We start from the raw sequence: 20,278 nt of genomic DNA, 5'->3' as shown, positions 1-20,278 counted from the left end.
CGCAGCTTCCTCCATGCTGCGCGCCGTCGGAGTAGCTGAGGCGATGGATGCGTCCGTGTGGCGGGTGCCGCCGCCGCCGCCGCCTTTTCCGGACTGGGCCTCGCAAGGCCACTGGCTTCCTTCCCCTCCTCCTCCTCCGGGGCCGTGGCCTCCTCCTTGGTCCCAGCCGCCAGGTGCGTCGCCTTCGGCCGGCCTCGCACGTGCGGAACTCGCCGCCTCATGACGGCCTTGGTCCGCTCGGGGCCTTCTTGCGCCTGGCTTCGGGGCTGGGCCTTGCTCGTCGCGGCGCCCGAGTCCTCAGGGCCCAAGGCCCGGCAGGCCCCGCGCTCAGGGCTTCCCCGCCCGCCTCGTGGAAACTCCGCAGCGTAGCTCTATTGCGGAGCGCGAGTATAGAGCCGCAGTAGTCATCGGATTCATGTCGTCCTTGGCAAGGGTGGGTTGGTGTGTGTCCCTCCCCCAGGGCCGGAATTAGGTTTGGTGAGGCCCCAAGCTACTGGAGGTAACAGGGCCCTTTATAGGTACAGCTGTGCTTTATCAACAACAAATTGTCACTAGTTTTTGTTGTTGAATTTATGGACCTAATAGGTATCTAAAGCCACTTGCACATGTTGCCATGCAACCAGTCCATGCTGCATTGTTGTTTAGTCGCAGTGGCGTAGCGTGGGTTGTCAGCACCCAGGGCAAGGCAAGTAATTTGCGCCCCCTAACCCGCACGCCTGGCACCCTCCCCCTCCACAGTGGCCGGCAACCCGGCGGCTCCGGTCGGATTCGCACAGCCAGCACAGCAGTGAGAGAGAGTGAGTGAGCCAGGTCGGGGCAGAGAGCTGTGAGTGCGAGCGCGCCCCCCCAGATGTTGTGCCCGGTGCAGCCGCCCCCCCCTGCACCCCCCTACGCTACGCCAGTTTAGTCGTGTCCGACTCTTCATGACCCCCTGGACCAGAGCACGCCAGGCACTCCTGTCTTCCACTGCCTCCCACAGTTTGGTCAAACTCATGCTGGTAGCTTCAAGAACACTATCCAACCATCTCGTCCTCTGTCATCCCCTTCTCCTTGTGCCCTCCATCTTTCCCAACATCAGGGTCTTTTCCAGGGAGTCTTCTCTTCTCATGAGGTGGCCAAAGTATTGGAGCCTCAGCTTCACGATCTGTCCTTCCAGTGAGCACTCAGGGCTGATTTCCTTCAGAATGGAGAGGTTTGATCTTCTTGCAGTCCATGGGACTCTCAAGGGTCTCCTCCAGCACCATAATTCAAAAGCATCAACTCTTTGGCAATCAGCCTTCTTTATGGTCCAGCTCTCACTTCCATACATCACTACTGGGAAAACCATAGCTTTAACTATACGGACCTTTGTTGGGAAGGAGATTTCTCTGCTTTTTAAGATGCTGAGCCCGAGTATAGAGCCGCAATATTCATCGGATTCATTTCGTCCTTGGCAAATAGGAAATGGGTGGGTTGGTGTGTGTCCCTCCCCCAGGGCCGGAATTAGTTTTGGTGAGGCCCTAAGCTACTGGAGGTAATGGGGTCCTTTAAATGTACAGCTGTGCTTTATCAACAACAAATTGTCGCTGGGTTTTTTGTCATTTATGGACATAATAGGTATCTAAAGCCATTTGCACATGTTGCCATGCAACCAGTCCATGCAGAATGTGTTGTTGTTGTTTAGTCGTGTCCGGCTCTTCGTCACCCCATGGACCAGAGCACACCAGGCATGCAGAATGTAGGCGCCCTATATATAGAAATGAGCAAATCAGTGATATTTTAGGGAGCAGGTGGGGCCCATTACTTACAGCCTAGGAGCCGACACAACAGAAAACACTGTTGCTGTAGGTAGGTTTTATTTTATTTGTTTTTTATTTTATATTTTGGAAATGTACATCCAGTTTTTTCCCCTTTAAATTTTTTGGGGACTCCCAAGAGAGTGGGGCCCTAAGCTATATGTAAATCCGTCACTGCCCTACCCCCACTTCTTCCTTCATCACCCCACCCCCTTATTTCAGATGTGAAGAAAAAGAATAGAAGGGTGTTTCAGCAAAGATAGAGAGAGGGGGGGAAGGCTAGCAGGCATGGCTAGTGTGAGAAGGGAATCGAGGAAGAGTTGGGGGTGTTGCTTTGCTGATGTTGTTTTTTGACACCTATATTTTCAAGTTTTCTTGGTTCCATTTGTGGGTATTTCATTCTTGTTTATGTAATGAGCATTGGAAGGCTGCTTTGGTAAGGTCTGGGACCTCCTCTCTCCCTCCCCCCCCCATTATTTAGGAGGAACTGCTCCTAGAATTATATTTCTACTGCCCCTCCGTCTTCTCACAGCCCCTCTTCCAAATAATCTACTTTTCCACCTCCATTCCAATGCAGAATAAAACCATTTCATTGAAACATTTAAATTAGCATCCACGTATAAAAAGCACAGTAAAGCCAAACTCATTGGACAGGAGTTAGGAGTTAAAACAGCAATTTAAACAATTTGAAATCCGCAGGGCTGCTTTTCATTTTCTAATCTGATTGTACAGTTGACAGCTGTTTTGCGGGGGTTTAGTTCCTGGTCCCCACATGTCGGCGGAGCGCATATAAGTGCATCCCACTCTGTTATGCAGTTTTCATTATATTTTGGGTTACCTGTGCGCACATGCATAATCACATGTCTTTTGAATGCTTATTAATCAGTCATTGCCTGTTTAAATTCTACATACTTCATTTTCCAGTTAAATGAAACTCACCACATTGTTATACCATAAGTTTTCTGCCAGTGATGACCCCATGTTTCTCTTGGGGTGCCAGATGCTGGTGTGGGAAGTAATTATGGGGCTTGGTTTCAGATCCATGTGATCAGACTTTTCATATATTAGCACTGGAGCATAAAGTGCAGACATGCCAAATTAGCTTGCTGGTTTTATCACTTGGTCATAGCAGAAGAATAAAGGTAAAGGGACCCCTGACCATTAGGTCCAGTCGTGGCTGACTCTGGGGTTGTGGCGCTCATCTCGCTTTATAGGCCGAGGGAGCCGTCATACAGCTTCCGGGTCATGTGGTCAGCACACGGAAAACCGTTTACCTTCCCGCCGGAGCGGTACCTATTTATCTATGTGCACTTTGACGTGCTTTCGAACTGCTAGGTTGGCAGGAGCAGGGACCGAGCAACGGGAGCTCACCCCGTTGCGGGGATTCAAACCGCCGACCTTCTGATCGGCAAGTCCTAGCTCTGTGGTTTAACCCGCGTCCCTTGAGCAGAAGAATAACATTCAGCAAATGGCCTGGGACAGAAGAATTCTCTAGGAAGAGGGGTTGTTCAGTCTGAGAACTGTAGCTCTATGAGGGGCATGGGGAGTCTCCTAACAACTCTCAGTCCCTTTAACAAACTATTATTACCATGATTCTTTGGGGGAAGCCATGATTGTTTTTAAAGTGGTATGATCCTGCTCTAAATGGGTAATGCAGATGGGACCCTAGTCTGGCAGTTTTAACTATTTAGCTGTGTTTATAAGTAATTTTACTTCATACGCAAATTGCAGTGTCCTAATGGCTGATGCAAATAAATATCAGTAACTATTTTGATTTTTAATTAAAGGCAGAAATTTCCATTTTGGTAGAGAATGGCAAATGGAGCAAGCTGGAATGCCACGTGCTGGATCCTGTCAAGGCAGGAATGGCAAACAGAAGGTATTTAACTGTAAATTAGGGTTAATAAATTCTGATGTCAACCTTTATGCATATTTATTATTTCATATATTTATTATTTATTAAGTTTATAGAGCACTCTTCATCCGAAGATCACAGGGCAGCTTAGAGCATAAAAATACAAAATGAAAACACAAATTGCTTAATATGATAACAAAAGCAAACAAGAAGAAACAATAAACCCTGGTCCCACAAACGCATTTAAAAGGCTGTAGATTGCTTAATCAGCCAGAGGCCTGATCATAGAGGATATGTAATGATGGCACAAGGTGAGCCTCCCTGGGAGCATTCCATAAATGGGGAGCTACCGAAGAAAAGGCCTGTTTTTGTGTTGCCACCCCCTGGACCTCTTGTGGAGGGGCCACGTGAAGAAGGGCTTCAGATGATGATTGTGTGGTGCAGGTCACTTCATATGAGGAGAGGAGGTCTTTGAGTTATGGCTGTCCTGAGCCATATGAGACTTTGTAGGTAAAAGCCAACACTTTGAATGAGGCCCAGTAACTTACCGTATTTTTCGCTCTATTGGACGCAGTTTTTCCCCTCCAAAAATTGAGGGGAAATGTGTGTGCGTCCTATGGAGCAAATGCAGGCCTCTACCATAGCCACGCGCAACCCCTCCGGCAGGGAGAGGCTGCACGGGGCTATGGCTCCTTTAGCCCTGCGCAGCGTCTCCCAGCAAGGAGAGGCTGCACGGGGCTAAAGGGGAAGCCAAAGCAGCGAGCGGGATCCATCCCGCTCACTGCCTTGCCTTCTTCCATAGCTGCGCGGAACCTCTCCGGCAAGGAGAGGCTGCACGGGGCTATGGATTCTTTAGCCCCACGCAGCCTCTCCCGGGAGACTAAAGGGGAAGCCAAAACAGGGGAAGCCTTCTTCCATAGCTGCGCGCAACCCCTCTGGCAGGGAGAGGTTGTGTGCAGCCTGTACGCTGCTCTTTGGGGCTGGGGGGGAAAATATTTTTTTCCTTGATTTCCCCCCCTAAAAACTGGGTGCGCCCTATGGTCCAGTGCGCCCTATGGTGCAAAAAATACGGTAATAAGCAGCCTGTGTAGTTGGGCCAGGATTGGTTTTAACATGTTTGGACCACCTAGCCCTAGTGAGCAACCTGAACGCTGAATTCTGCACCACCTGAAGTTTCCAAACCGTCTTCTGAGGCAGCCCCTCATTTAACCTGTCATTGTATTCTAACCTAGAGGTTACCGGAGCATAGAAAACAGAAGTTAGATGTATTCAGACATGACAATAAATCATGGCTTATTAGAGGAACTAGTTGCATCAGACCTTGGGCTCTTCCATCCCTTCTCTTCCTTTGGCATAACAATAAGGAGATTGCAATAAAAAATGGAGATGAAAACTAAACTATAAAACAAATTATAGAAGTATAAAACAGCACAAAGTTACAACCATAAACAAGTGTGAAAACAATTAAAAACTTCCACATATAAAAAGCAATCCTAATTCTCTTTTTAAAAAGTCACATTGATAAATAGATAAAATAGTTCCATTATAAATGCAGAACAGACAATTCAAATGGAAAATGTAAGCTGAGCTCTTTAAATTTAAATAATATCAAACAGCTCCACTGCATTTTTGCATATCTCCTGCTGCGTACCCTAGTGGTATATGTGGCAAACTTGCGTGCCACATAAAACACAAGTCAGTACTATTTAGTCCACAGCTAACCTGAAATTTGAATCTGGGACATTTAATGCTCCATTCTTTCAGTCACGTCAGCGTCATTCTTTTAGCTATAAAAGTTAAAATACTGTGAAACACAGCACTTCATCCCAATTGTAAGCATTGTTCTGCAGTGGTTCCAGTCCTACTTGGACGATCATTTTCAGAGGGTAATGTTTGGGGCATGTTGTTCAGCCCCATGGGCCTTTCAATGTGGGGTTCCTTGTGGTTCAGTCTTATCCCCCACACTGTTTAACATCTACATGAAAACATTGAGTGGGGGTCATCCAGAGTTCTGGAGTATGTTGTCAGCAAAATGTTAAAGACACACAGCTCTAGTTCCTCCAATGATAAGCCATGATTTATTGTTATGTCCGAATGCAGTGTCTGTGAGATTAAATGCAGTTTTTAGGTAGGCTCTGCAAATTGACTGACTGGATCTGCAAATTGATTGACTGGATCTGGCAGATTTAGCACCTGTATCTGATACAATATTTTGCATAAGTGGAATGGCTCCTGACAATTACTGTGTTGGTCAGGATAAATATAATTGTAAGTGATTCTAGTTAATGTTTCCCTGCTCTGTTTGCAGAATAGGAAGCGAAAAGAACCAGTTTATACTCATTATTGTGATACATGTGATCGTGGCTTTAAAAACAAGGAGAAATATGAAGAACATGTCTCTCAGCACAGGCAGGTATGTTTTAATAGTTGGGTAGATTTTTCTCTCTTTTGGTTGGCAATTAATTAATAGCATGATTTCTTGAGTTCATTAGTTACCTAGCTTAGCACTTCTTACGCTGTCATGGGATCATGGAATACTGACATGGATTGTCTCATGGAGCTAGGATTGTCTCCCATCCAACTGCATGCAATGTCAAAATTTCCTAGGTGTAAATCATTCAAATTGTATAGGGCTGGGAATACCCCTGTCTGTAACACTGGAAAGTGAAGACAATGCTAAACTAGTCAGTGGCCTGGCTCAATATAAAGCTGCTGTCTGTGTTCCTGAAAGGGTTTAAAGGTGGAAGGAACTTTCAGGTTTCTCTGAAATATACTAAAATTGTTCTAATACTCAGTTGCTAGTTATATGGTTGCAATGTATCATTTGAAAATCTAGAGGGAACAGTAGGGTTCAGGTTGTCCTAAAATAGTCAGAACTCAGAATAAATGTCTTCCTCTGTGTTGCATAGCCTTAATCAGGTCTAGGGTAAAGCAGCTGTGTCCCTCGCAGGGGCAATAAAGGCCCTTGGTGAAATAAGAAGCAATAGGCCAGTGGCATCACCAGCTAAGGAAGCAGATAAGGAAGAAAAATAAAAGTGAGAAGAGAACAAAAAGCAGGAGGTTCAGCCGCAACTGCAGCTTGTCATTATTGTTGATCCCTTTGCTAATTAGGCATGCAAACACAACCCAGTTCTAAAAGTGGTTGCTACTTTTCTTTCTTTCAGTGTACAGAAGATGGCTGCACTTTTAGTGCACATGAAAAATTGGTTCAGATTCACTGGAAAAATGTAGGTATTTCCCTAGTTCAGCTTGAAATCTGATTTTAAATGAATTGTAGAATTGTTGAACTGCAAGGAAAAGGAAACTACAGTGGTGCCTCGCAAGACGAAAAGAATCCGTTCCGCGAGTCTCTTCGTCTTGCGGTTTCTTCATCTTGCGAAGCAAGCCCATTAGCGGATTAGCGCTATTAGTGGCTTAGGGGCTTAGCGGATCAGCTGATAAGCGGCTTAGCGGATCAGCTGATTAGCGGCTTAGCGGATCAGCTGTTAAGCGGCTTAGCGGATCAGCTGATTAGCGGCTTAGCGGATCAGCTGTTAAGCGGCTTAGCGGCTTAGAAAAAGGGGGGGGGGACCCGCAGGAACTCGCAAGACATTTTCGTCTTGCGAAGCAAGCCCATAGGAAATTCGTTTTGCGAAGCACCTCCAAAACGGAAAACCCTTTCGTCTAGCGGGTTTTCCGTCTTGCGAGGCATTCGTCTTGCCGGGCACCACTGTACTCTTTTCCACTTTGAACTGTAAAACCAATGCTGCTTTGTTAAATTAGACAGTTGTGGTGAGGAGCAGGCCCTTTATGCCAATTGGAATGACCCTCCCATCTACAATTTTCACTCTGTTTAGTCCTTGGATCAGCTGGTTGGTCTTGTTTGTTCTTAGTAATGCTGTTTTTCAGGGGTTGTGCTGTTGAATTTGGGTTTATTTTCGTCACTGTCCCCTTTTTTCTGTTTAGTCTTTCACTAAAAACATAGTTTTTAAAAGACTCTAAACACCCGTAATTCACAATGTTTCCCCCCCCCCTTCCCTCTCCGCAGATGCATTCTCCTGGTGCCAAACAAATCAAGTTAGATACTCCGGATGAAATTGCTAAATGGAGGGAGGATAGAAGAAAGTGAGTAGATGTTTAATTTCCATGGCTCCAGATGAGACTGAAAATGATTCCCCTCCCAAAACTTATTTACAACTTTCTCTTATTCCTCCCCTTCCCCTTCTTTGTCATGGCTGCTGCTGAGCACTGCTCCGTTCTTCCATCTTAGTTTAGAACATACTACTGACTCCATCCATTTGATAGTGAGCTATAAAGCTCTGCAAGGCATAACAGAGCTGTGTTCCTTCCTCTCTTGGCTTCGTTGTGCAGGCACCTTTCGAGGTTAGGAATGGGAGGCCTGTGCCCACTCCTGTATTGCTGTCTACCTTTCCCAAATTTCTTGACTTCCTCAAGGGGCTCTCTTATAACCCGTGTGAATCCCTCCACACACATTTGCTATGTTTACAGTAGGACTGGCTCAAGCTCTCTCTATATTTTACTTCATAGCACAGATCCCAAAGTGATGTAGAATAATAAATTAAAAATTGTAGGAGCAAGGCTGGGAGTAAGCTGTTTGTGACCTCTATTTATTTGATCAGTGGATAATTTCCCAAAGGAAATAAAATATTTAAATATTAACTAATTAATTCAGGGAGGAACTGCATATGGGGAAAAAACAGCTCCCACCTGAAAGGGAATGGTTATTCAATGCCTGGTTGTCTCAGAGAGAGACAAATAAAGTGACTTGAAGGTGAGGCAGAAGCCAAATGTGATCAGTATTAAAAGTAGTGCTTTTTTTTAGTGTTCTCGGAAATCTGAATGTATCAAGGGCATCGATGGAGTTCCTACCTGGTGAACCCACAGTGAGAGCTATTCCATTTCTGCCACGCAAAAACTTGCTAGTAAAGTGGCTTGCGTGCTCATTTTTTGTGAAAACTCTTTGGGTATTAAAACAACACCATCTTTATTGCCAAGTTCCCCACAATTCACACATCATGAATAGTTTTCAGGTTAAGAGTTTTGAGAACTCTATAGGCTCTTAACTAAGAGGCAACCAATCAGTGTAGCTCAGATAACCAGAAAAATGTAGGGAGCACCGACTGAATTGGCTGTTATAACTTCAGGTAGCAAAGGCAGCTAGAAATGTGTGAATGGGTCACTAAGATCCCTTACTAGCATAACTCCTGAATCCAGTCTTGGGGAGCAAAGGGAGCAACCTCTTCCATTTACTCATTATTGCAGTCAGATTTCTATGGAGATAAAAAATAGTTTGGGGAAAATTCTTGGGTTCAGAAACCCAACAAGCAAGATGATAAGCTATGCAGAAACAGCCTATCCACACTATTATCAGTTTAGGGTCAGAAAATTAGTGCTGAAATCAGCACACGGGTGGCAGATACCCTGTTGAAAAGGTACTACATAATGATGAAATGCCGCAAAAATGCTAAAGGGAGTGTAGGGCAAGGGAAACTTTTTTTTGCGATTTATGGTGTCCTGGTGTGCATTAATTCTGGCTGGATTTGCATAGAATTATTTCAGAAGCAAGGAATTGTACCAGAATATTGCTGTCCCTTGTGGATCCTAAACAAATTCCTCCAGAAGAAAATTAGCTTCAAGGATGCTAGCAATAGTCTGTGGCTAAGCACAGGAAAGCAAGGGTGGGCTACTCCATACAGGACTGTGAAATATAGTGTAAGGTAAAGGTAAAGGACCCCTGACCATTAGGTCCAGTCATGACCGACTCTGCGGATGGGGCGCTCATCTCGCTTTTCTGGCCGAGGGAGCCGGCGTTTGTCCGCAGACAGCTTCTGGGTCATGTGCCCAGCATGACTAAGCCACTTCTGGCGAACCAGAGCAGCACACAGAAACGCCGTTCACCTTCCCGCCAGAGTGGTACCTATTTATCTACTTGCACTTTGACGTGCTTTCGAACTGCTAGGTTGGCAGGAGCAGGGACCAAGCAACGGGCGCTCACCCCGTTGCGGGGATTTGAACCGCGGACCTTCTGATAGGCAAGTCCTAGGCTCTGTGGTTTAACCCACAGCGCCACCAAGTGTGGGCTACTCCATACAGGAATGTGAAATATAGTGTACCCTAGGCATATAACTAGGAGACTAACAACAGAAGATAGTGGCATAAAAATTTGGTGTTCCTGTATATCTTTCATATGTTACAGGTCTCTGCAGGGAGAGCAGATGCTGTGATTCTCCAGCAGTTTGACTTTCCCTTTTTAGCCAGCGGGGTATAAATAATAAAATTATCTTTATTATTATTACTTTGAGGCGCACTCCTTTGTCTTTCGAGATAGATACCGACAACCAAATTAAGGTGTGCAAGTGAATGGACCAGCAGTTTTACCCAGAAATATTTGCTATATCACATGTGATGCATGTGGTTTCCTACAAAGGGTTGAGGACAAGGAATGTCATTGTATTTATTGTAAAAAGAATTGCAGTAAAATTATATGCAAAATAACAACCGCAGAACAACTTATGATGCAGGTGCTACAAAACCACACTCTGGCCACAGGCAAGGAGACAACCCAGGCCTTACAACAGTTGAAAACAGCAGCTAGCCAGCCCCAGCTTTCTCCAGGCAGAAGAAAGGGGGGTCTGTGGCAGCAATAGCATATCTGTTGTGTGCTGGGGTCTTACGGATGTCAGGGCCTGGAGGAGTCGCACTCCCATTCTTCCGCTCCCTAGTTGATGGTCTAGGCTAGGAACACACCAGCCTTTAGCCATGGAAGACAAGTGGTTTGCCTGCCAGCCCACAGGGTTGAAAGCACTGGATCTTCCCAGCCCCCAATTCTTGCTAGGAATGTTGCGATTAAGGCTTGCAAAACACTTCAGTGCCATAGATGTATTAATAAGACTTCATATGTACGTTGCTCTAGAAATTTTCCTACTTTGGCAAATATTGAAAAGAAGAAAGCATTGGAGGTGGAAAAGGAGCAAAGAGGAGGAATACTGAAAACACTTCAGTTTGGGTAAGAGTGTGTGTGTGTGTGTGTGTGTGTGTGTGTGTGTGTGTATCTATATCTATATATATATCTATATGTTGTTGGTACCATCAAAGATAGACTCTTTCTCTTTCCTTATCATTTATTAAAGATTCATTCATTTTCTCTAATATGTTCAGATGAGATTTCCAGAAAGTCTGCACCCAGGAATTAGTCCAGTCCCAGCCTGGTACATATCTAATTATAATGAGCACTTTCAATCCATTCTCTGGTCTAGATGTGTGCAGTGACCTAAGCGTGGGATTAGCCATCGCCACCAGCATTTGTGCAATTGCTAAGTTTTTACCAGCAGACCTATAAAATTAGTCTTCTACTGATTTTATTACAAGGCATAGCAGCTTATCTTTCCTTCCCTCCTCGTTCGTCGGCAGTTGTTAGTAGCAGCTCCCACATGCATGTCCCTCCAACCCTCTCCCATCGTTCTTCTGCAAATACAACCTTCACGTTCCAGTCACTTGCTCAGCGCTTCTGACACACATTTCAATTTTCATTCTACAACCTCTCTGACAGTATGGTAGCCATCTTCAAATACCTGAAGGGCTGTCCCATGGAAGATGGAGCAAGCTTGTTCTCTGCTGCTCTAGAGCATGGCTAGGCAAACTCAGGCCCGGGGGCTGGATTCGGCCCATTCGCCTCCTAAATCTGGCCGGTCCAGGAATCAGCGTGTGCATTTTTATTTAAAATGCATCTCTGGGTTATTTGTGGGGCCTGCCTGGTGTTTTTACATGAGTAGAATGTGTCCTTTTATTTAAAATGCATCTCTGGGTTATTTGTGGGGCCTGCCTGGTGTTTTGACATGAGCAGAATGTGCATTTTTATTAAAAATGCATCTCTGGGTTATTTGTGGGGCATAGAAATTCGTTCATTTTTTCTTTTTCGAAATATAGTCCAGCCCCCTCACAAGATCTGAGGGGCAGTGGACTGGCCCACAGCTGAAAAAGGTTGCTGACCCCTGCTCTAGAGAGGGGGAACCGAACCAATAGATCCAAATTGCAAGAAAGAGATCCACGGATGAAGGGTGGTGCATAAATAAATAAGAAAAGGAGATTTCGCTTAAATTTTAGGAAGAATTGTCTGACAGTAAGAGCTGTTTGACAGTGGAATGGATTTCCTCAGAAGCTGTTGGCCTTTCCTTCCTTGAAGGTTTTTTACACAGGATAGATGGTCGTCTGTGAGGGATTCTTTAGTTGTGATTCCTGCATTGCAGGGAGTTGGACTGTATGGGCTTTGAGATCCTTTCCAACTGTACAGTTCTATAACAGCAAGGCACTTGGTCCAGATTGTAAACAAGACTGGGGGAAAGCTATCCTGATTCTCTCGATACCCAACACAGTGATTCCCAAATTTTTGATACCTAGGTAATGCTGAGGTATAAATGAACGATTTGGGAATCAGCCGTATATAAGAATATATGTGGGGAGCAGCATCTGTGTCATGGCTGAGACAGGAAATGACCTGGAACAAACATTTATGCATTTTTCTCTCCCAGCAAGATGAAAGGAATGTGGAAACCTCCTCAAGCTGTGGCTTCTAGGCAACGAGGAAAAGTAAGAAGGCAGACAAATGGCTGCTGGAACAAATCTAATCATCCCTTGAAGGCTCCCGCTGCAGCTGTGACTGGTCCAAATAACCATGGAACTGAGAAGGAAATTAGAAAAGAGCTTTCTGGAGAAGCAGATGCCTCTATGAGAGATGTAGATCCCCTGAGCATTCTGGCCAGAAACGATCCTGGTGAGGCCTTCCCCTGAGTTTTGTTTCTTCACGTAACAGAAAGCAGTAAGAGAACTGCCCTTAGACAAATGTGGGTGAGTGGGTTGTGGAGGTAGAAGTGACTCCACGCTCCCCCAAAACCTGCCAAGTGAATACCGTATTTTTTGCTCTATAAGTCTCACTTTTTCCCTCCTAAAAAGTAAGGGGAAATGTGTGTGCGTCTTATGGAGTGAATGCAGGCTGCGCAGCTATCCCAGAAGCCAGAACAGCAAGAGGGATTGCTGCTTTCATTGTGCAGCGATCCCTCTTGCTGTTCCGGCTTCTGAGATTCAGAATATTTTTTTTCTTGTTTTCCTCCTCCAAAAATTAGGTGCGTCTTGTGGTCTGGTGCGTCTTACAGAGCGAAAAATACGGTAACTTGTTTTTGTTGAGGGACTTCACTAAGCAGAAGTCAAGCCCAGTTTCCCTCAGCCAGCATAAGGTCCCTGCTGCCCTCCTCAGGATTGGAATTGGTCAAATTGGTTGGAATCGGTCAAATTAGTGAGTTGGCCCTGGTGCTACTGATGATCATGGAGAGATAAATAAGGTTTATTTACATACCCCCCTTTTTGCAATAACTGCACTCAGTGGGTTTACCCAATCCACTGGTTCCCCAAAACTGCTCCGAGCAGGATTCTGGAGCAGTTGCCACCACTTGTGAAGTTTTTAGGGTTGATATTAGCCTCCTTCAACTTGCCAGTTACCTGGCCACTAGCCAGGAGGATCCTGAAGAGGTTTTTAGTAAGCTCTGTTTTATCTGCTCATCTAAAGCACACAGGAAGAAGAGGGGGCCATACAGGCCCCACAAAGGAGGCTAGACTGGTTCATCTCTGACTCTGGATGCAGAAAAGGCCTAACTTTGGCAGAGACCCTTAGAGGTGGCTTCATGGGCCAGATTGGGGCCTCAGATTTGCATCTGGTTGCTCATTGCTAATCAGTTTTGTTGTTGGCTTTTCTGTCTCCAGTACTGAGCTTAAAGCTGAAGTATTTCGGGCCATAGCCCATTCTGCTATGTCTTCCTTCAGGTAAATAGTCCAAGTTCTCTAGGGGATGCCACTTCCAGAGAGCTTCTCATCTGTTTACACAGATACCACCTACGGGGGGGAAAGGAATCTCTTTTGGTGTTGTGTAATTGTTCAAATATTTTTGTCTCACAATTGAAGAAGAGGCGTATTTTACCTTTTAGGTACTCTTTATCAGAGTGTGATTTATTGCTGGAAAAAACTAGGCACCGTATTTTTCGCTCTATAAGACGCACCAGACCAAAAGACACACCTAGTTTTTGGGGAGGAAAACAAGAAAAAAAATGTTCTGAATCTCAGAAGCCAGAACAGCAAGAGGGATCGCTGCGCAGTGAAAGCAGCAATCCCTCTTGCTGTTCTGGCTTCTGGGATAGCTGCGCAGCCTGCATTCGCTCCATAAGACGCACACACATTTCCCCTTACTTTTTAGGAGAGAAAAGGTGAGTCTTATCGAGCAAAAAGTACGGTATATATGAGGGGCTGACAGCACACAAGTTTGCTTATCCCCAGCACTACTGAAAACTTCTGCAGCCAAGACTGTGCAGAGGATTACAGTCAGTAATTGGCTTGCATTGAATAAATGTCTTTAATTTGCATGTTTAATTTAGAATTGGCTGTATCCTGTATCAAGTTTTTCAGAACCCTTTATTGTTGCAGTGTGGGTGGGTACACATCTGTGAATAGGGCAGAAAGTTTCTGTGGTGGATGTGAGGGAGTAGCTATACGGGGCACAGAGGGTCAGTTTGGTGAAGCCTGGAGCTGGTTGTAGGCCCTGCTGACCGATAATGATGCGATTTTTCTGCCTCCTTCCAGATTCAGACAAAGAGGGGTGCACTGAGAAAAATGCAGCTTTGGCGATGACTGTTGTTCCAAAGCAGGTGACTTCGGCTCTGAGCTCACTAGTGGCCAACTATGGCAGCATGTCGGAAAGTGAGAGTGAACAAGAAGGTAAGATGTTTAATTTAAGCTAAGCTGAACTATGTATATACAGTTAGCAGTAAAGGTGCAGTTATGGAATATGTGGCTCGTTAGTGATGCCCTGCTATTTATAGGGCTGGTAGGTGACTAAATGAACAGAGGCTATTGCATTAATGCTCTAAATCAGGGTTTCCCAAACTTGGGTCTCCAGCTGATTTTGGACCACAACTCCCATCATCCCTAGCTAGCAGGACCAGTGGTCGAGGATTATGGGGGTTGTATTCCAAAAGCAGCTGGAGACCCAAGTTTGGGAAACCCTGTTCTAAATCATAATTGTGTTTTGGTTTAAGTGATACAGACTTGTGCACAGTGCTCTTAACATTCAGTATCATTTCTTAAGTAATTTCAGTTTGAATCTGTCTTCTGCAGTAATCAGTTGCCTGACCCAATCAGTGCTCTCAGCACTACTTATTTTACCGCTTGTTCTTTTTTAAAAATAGAACCAATCAAGACCGCAGCAAAAGTGTTTCATGAAAACGAGACATCTCTCAGAAGTGTCCCTCCATCTTCAAGCATCTCCCAGAGCTTTAAAGACACAGGCCATATAGAAGCTGCTAATTATGTAGACGCAGCATCGGGGAGGCCGGGTTCACATGCAGTACATTCCAGGAGTCTGAACAGACAGAGGAAATCACTTTCTGAATTACCACGCCGTCATCCAACTCTGCTGGAAATGGTAAACTGCCCTTCCAGTATTTTCTGCTTAGTAAATAGAATATTGTGGGTTCATGATTGTAGGCTGGTGCTTGCAAGAGCTTAGGTAGCCTTGTCAGGTACTGCAGGCTTAGACAAGGCAAAATAAAGTGCTGCTTGATCACCTGCTGTTTGTTCCAAAACAGTGAAGAAGATATGCATGGAGATCTTCTCTTCTGCTGGCAATGCCAAACAAGCTTCCCAATACCTTCTATCCATCATATCCTAAATCCATCTAAACTTAACATGTGAGGAAAAATTGGCTTGGCATTAAATGAGAAGTGCAGTTAGGCTATCTAAGAGATAGAATCATAGAGTTGGAAGAGACCACAAGAGCCATCGAGTCCAACCCCCTGCCAAGCAGGAAACACCATCAGAGCACTCCTGACATATGATTGTCAAGCCTCTGCTTAAAGACCTCCAAAGGAGGAGACTCCACCACACTCCTTGGCAGCAAATTCCACTGTCGAACAGCTCTTACTGTCAGGAAGTTCTTCCTAATGTTTAGGTGAAATCTTCTTTCTTGTAGTTTGGAACCATTGCTCCGTGTCCGCTTCTCTGGAGCAACAGAAAACAACCTTTCTTGGAATAAGACAATTGAATTAATACTGGAGGAAGAAGCAGACAGGTCACTGGGTTAGTCTATTGGATCAAAAACAAAGAGTCCTGTAGCCCTTTAAAGACAAATAACTAAAAAACACCAGTTTGTTAAAATATTTACTGCTTTAAGCATAGATTCATCATTTGTAGGGTCCTTGAATGTGAGGACATGGGTATATTTCTTCCCATTGTGTTCTCTGTCAGTTGCAACCATGTGTCCATAGTGAGTTCTGTACTAATTCTGGCCACACAGTTTATCCCCTTCAGTTAAGCATTAACTGACCAAAGCCATCTCCACTTGTTACAGGAGAGTGAGAAAACAAAGGTCTGAGTTGGTTACTGTCAGATTCAATAGTAGTTGGTGAATGTTTTTTCATTGTGAAATTATGTTCTTTTAATTTAAGATTTTATTGACTTATACAAAAAAAAAGTACAATTAGGGGTTGTATATCAAAGAATATTTGTTTTGTCACATTATAGCACTCAATTACTATTAACAGTTGAATGAGATCAATAGAGTATTATTTTTTTTCTAAATCAGTTATGAGGTCCACATTTCATTCATTGTTACAGGCAAAGAACTTTGCAAATCATTTGCAGTAACATCAGGGATAAATTCCTGGTGTAGGAATGTTCTGGGTTATGTGTTATTTTCTCAGTGCTCCAGATTCCAGGTATTATTGTACCTAAAAGGAAATTGTAAATCATAATTGCAGCATCATTTGAATAGCAGTCTCAATAATCCTAGCCATCTCCTAATATACCTCAGTCCAAAAATTTTGAACAAATGGACACTCCCGCCATAAATGGATGTATGTCACCCTGGCACCAAATTGTGCCAGCAATCAAATGCCAACCCTGAAGTCATGTGAGATAATTGTACTGGTGTGCAGTGTTGCCTGTGTAATATCTTCACATAGGTAAACACCAGTTTGTATGGTTTAGATAGAAGACGTAAGTTTTTCCATTAATTTCATTCGTATCAATGCCTATATCACGCTCCCATAGAGTTTTAAGGCCTGCAAGAACTCAATTATATCATTGTGGTATTATCTGAATACTGGTTTCTGTATTTCAGAAAGGTTCAGCAGTTGGCTTCAATAATAAAAAGTTATATACTAGTTAAGCAGGGTAAACCAAAAAAGAAAACACTGAAGCTGAAAGCATCTCTCTCCTTTTCTGTACACCCTGTGTCCAATGCTTGAGCACCGCACCTCTTTTTCTGTGAGGAGGGTTGCCTTCTCAGTGTTTTTTCTGCTCAGTGTTTTTCTTTGGTTTCTTCGCAGTGTTTTTATTGGTTTGTACAGGGTGGGGTGTATTCTGAGCATTGGCAGTTTTTATTCTATGTATTTATTGCGTCTATACTTCACCTTTTCCTCCAAGATGCTCAAAGGGTGCACATGGTTATCCAATTCCCTGTTTTATTCTCACAACAACCTCACAACAGCGAGGTAGATTAGGCTAAGAGATGGTGACTGACCCAGGATCACCCAGTGAACTTCATGGTTGGGTAGGGATTAGAACTCTGGTCTTCCAGGTCATAATCCAGCACTCTAACCACTTCATCGGGGTAGGCAACCTAAGGCCCGGGGGCTGGATGCGGCCCAAAAGCCTTCTCAGTCTGGCTTGCGGAGGGTCCGGGAATCAGTGTGTTTTTACATGAGTAGAATGTGTCCTTTTATTTAAAATGTATCTCTGGGTTATTTGTGGGGCCTGCCTGGTGTTTTTTACATGAGTAGAACGTGTTCTTTTATTTAAAATGCATCTCTGTGTTATTTGTGGGGCATAGGAATTTGTTCATATATATTTTTTTCAAAATATAGTCCGGCCCACAGCTGAAAAAGATTGCTGACCCCTGGACTACACCATTCCTCATATTACACGGTGCCCATCACATTTCCTTAGCTTTCATGTGTACCTCTGAGTGGGATGGAGGTGGCGCTGTGGTCTAAACCACTGAGCTTCTTGGGCTTGCCGGTCAGAAGGTCAGAGGTTCGAATCCCCATAATTGGGTGAGCTCCCGTTGCTCTGTCCTAGCAGTTCAAAAGCATACCAGTTCAAGTAGATAAATAGGTAATGCTGTGGTGGGAAGGTAAACAATGTTTCCGTGCGCTCTGGTTTCAGTCACGGTGTTCCGTTGCGCCAGAAGCAGTTTAGTCCTGCTGGCCACATGATCCGGAAAGCTGTCTGTGGACAAATGTCGCCTCCCCCGGCCTGAAAGCAAGATGAGCGCCACAGCCCCATAGTCGCCTTTGACTGGACTTAACCATCCAGGAGTCCTTTACCTTTATCTCTGAGCCCAAAAGGTTTTGGGGGCCCTCACATATCCTAAAATAGAAAGATGCCTTCTATGGCTGAGATGGTTCAATTGGTAGAGCATAAGACTCTTAAGCTCAAGGTCATGGGTTCAAGCACATTGGGAAAAGATTCCTGCATTGCAGGGGGTTTGACTAGATGACCCCTGTGGTCCCATTCAGCTCTTCAATTACCATATATTATATCCATTTTTATAAGTTTACTTATGTTTGGGCTAAGGAAAACCAGCTATAGGGCCTGTTTCAGTGTCTGGAAACTGCCTAAAGTGGCTGTAGAAGTGAGAATATTTTCCACGTTAGTCATTCCCCACTTTCTGTTTGGGCCTTTCAGTGGCTGCAAAGCAAATAAATATTTTAAATAAATACGTGTCCCTCTTCATGGGGGTGACTTCCTTAGGAGGATGCTATCTTACTGGGATGGTTCTTGAGCTCCAAAATCATTCCATGGTTCTCCTTTCATGGGCATTAGTTTTATAACATTTTTGCAAGCAGGCACATTATTTCTCTAGTTCATCACAGTTTCATAGTTGAGTCTCAAGCCCCACAATAAATTGGGGGGGGGGGGCATCCGATCAGAGTGATTAATCCGTAGTTCCAATTTTTATAAAATGTCTGAGGTATATATTTCTGCCTGGTTTTTAGCAGAGACAAGAAACCAAATATATATTGGAAACCCATTTGCTGATTACTCCATAATTGTATCGCTGTGTAAGCAGTTCTGTTTGCATAGAATGTTTGTAGGAATATGCCTCATTCTGTCTTTCTCCTTCTAGCTATTAGCAAAGGACATACGGCATGAAAGGAATGTGATTCTGCAGTGCATTCGCTATATTCTCCAAAATGATATCTTTGGACTCTACTCACAGACTGATTCGAGAGCATGCATGGAGACTGGACAGACTTCTCAAGATACGAAAGGCAGGCAAACTGAATCTAACAGCTCTCATAGTTTTGACAATAAATTAGCAGAGCAGAATGAATTACTTGTAGGTCAAAGTAAGGAGGCATCTGTATCCTGCACAGCACAAACGTACGCTGTCGATGAGGAGATTTGGGAAACCACAGAAATACACTGTAAAGAAAACGAACTGGATAGTTCTGCATAACCAGACCTATTTTGGGATTCTTTCTGAAAGTCAGCAAATTATATAGGAGCTCAAAATATTTTGACAGCCCTTCTAATGTAAACCTGCATCGACATCCATCCTGTTACTATTTTGATCTTGTAGATTTTTTCCCCTTGAGGGTTTTATTTTTATGCCTGAGGAGTTTAAATGGACATTAACCACATAAAATCAATATTCATGTGATTTCTATTATAGACATGACAGCAGCATTCATTGTTGTTGCCCTATGGTCTCAGGCACTTTTCTCCCTCCCCAAAGTGTAACAGCCGTGGAGACAGACTGTAGGAAGGGAAGGCAGGAAGAGGGTTCGGCTTTCCTCCCCTCTGTGCTCTTTTGATGTTAATATTAGACATGCCCCCATCTCATCCTCCCATTTTATACATGAATGTGATACTCATGAAATGTGGCTGCCACTGTTGTGCCCAATATGGCCCCTAGAGTATCTTAATTTCTGAAGTATCAGAAAGATGGAACATTAAAAATTAGCCTTGCAAATATTTATCCAATCTTAACACTAGTTTTTTGTCTTGAGCAGCAGGCTGAAGGACACGTTATCTCCCTACCTGCCTCTGACCAATTTGGATTGTTTTCTTTTTATTACGGTTGTCCCCAGCAATGTGGTACAATTTGAAAAAGCTTTATATTTTTAATTATTAGTGGAGCAATATTCATCAAGTTGCTTGGATTAAAAGTATGTTTTTTACAAAAATATGTACTGTATTACTTCCCACTTTTGTCCTACAAATGTTTATTAACACTTAATAAACTGTTGGTGCATAAATTGATCACTTGGTATTGGAAAAGCAGACACTTTATATTGGATTTTAAATAATACATTGAAATTGTGTGTAATTGCAGTGACTCACTCTCTATTTGTCCTAGTTTGATTTGGAAATTTGGTTTTCCTTTCGGTTAAGGCAGTCCATGATACAGTGGAGCCACTACGAGGCGTTGGGATAGCATAGTGAAAAATGCTGGATTATTTTTGACATGTGAATTAATGTGGAAGAAAGGTGTACTCTCAAAAAGAAGTGGAAGTAATTCTCCATTGCACTGCAAAATTAGTCTAAAAGTAGCAGGAATAAACTTAGAAATTGTGCACATTTCCACTGCATTTCTTTAAAA

At 43.9% G+C, this 20,278-nt stretch overlaps 1 protein-coding gene across 2 annotated transcripts; it reads left to right on the top strand.

The window, feature by feature from the left end:
• Positions 1-3: 3 nt before the first annotated feature.
• On the top strand, positions 4-19,938 carry NUFIP1 (nuclear FMR1 interacting protein 1). Of its 2 annotated transcripts, none has more exons than XM_081860980.1 (10): positions 4-173; positions 3,585-3,654; positions 5,939-6,043; positions 6,795-6,857; positions 7,658-7,734; positions 10,544-10,636; positions 12,159-12,400; positions 14,254-14,388; positions 14,859-15,094; positions 18,800-19,938. In XM_081860980.1, the coding sequence occupies exons 2-10, from the start codon at positions 3,595-3,597 to the stop codon at positions 19,130-19,132; spliced, it is 1,344 nt and encodes a 447-aa protein (XP_081717106.1). In that variant the 5' UTR covers positions 4-173; positions 3,585-3,594; the 3' UTR covers positions 19,133-19,938. The 2 variants fall into 2 exon arrangements, with proteins under 2 accessions (XP_081717106.1, XP_081717105.1); XM_081860979.1 differs by having other exon boundaries at positions 3,563-3,654.
• Positions 19,939-20,278: the final 340 nt, after the last annotated feature.

The sequence above is a fragment of the Podarcis erhardii genome, assembly GCF_964252035.2.
Source record: "Podarcis erhardii genome assembly, chromosome: 5".
Classification (NCBI taxonomy): Eukaryota; Metazoa; Chordata; class Lepidosauria; order Squamata; family Lacertidae; genus Podarcis; species Podarcis erhardii.
Note: the sequence above shows the minus strand (reverse complement) of the source record. Positions and strands in the feature narration are given on the sequence as shown.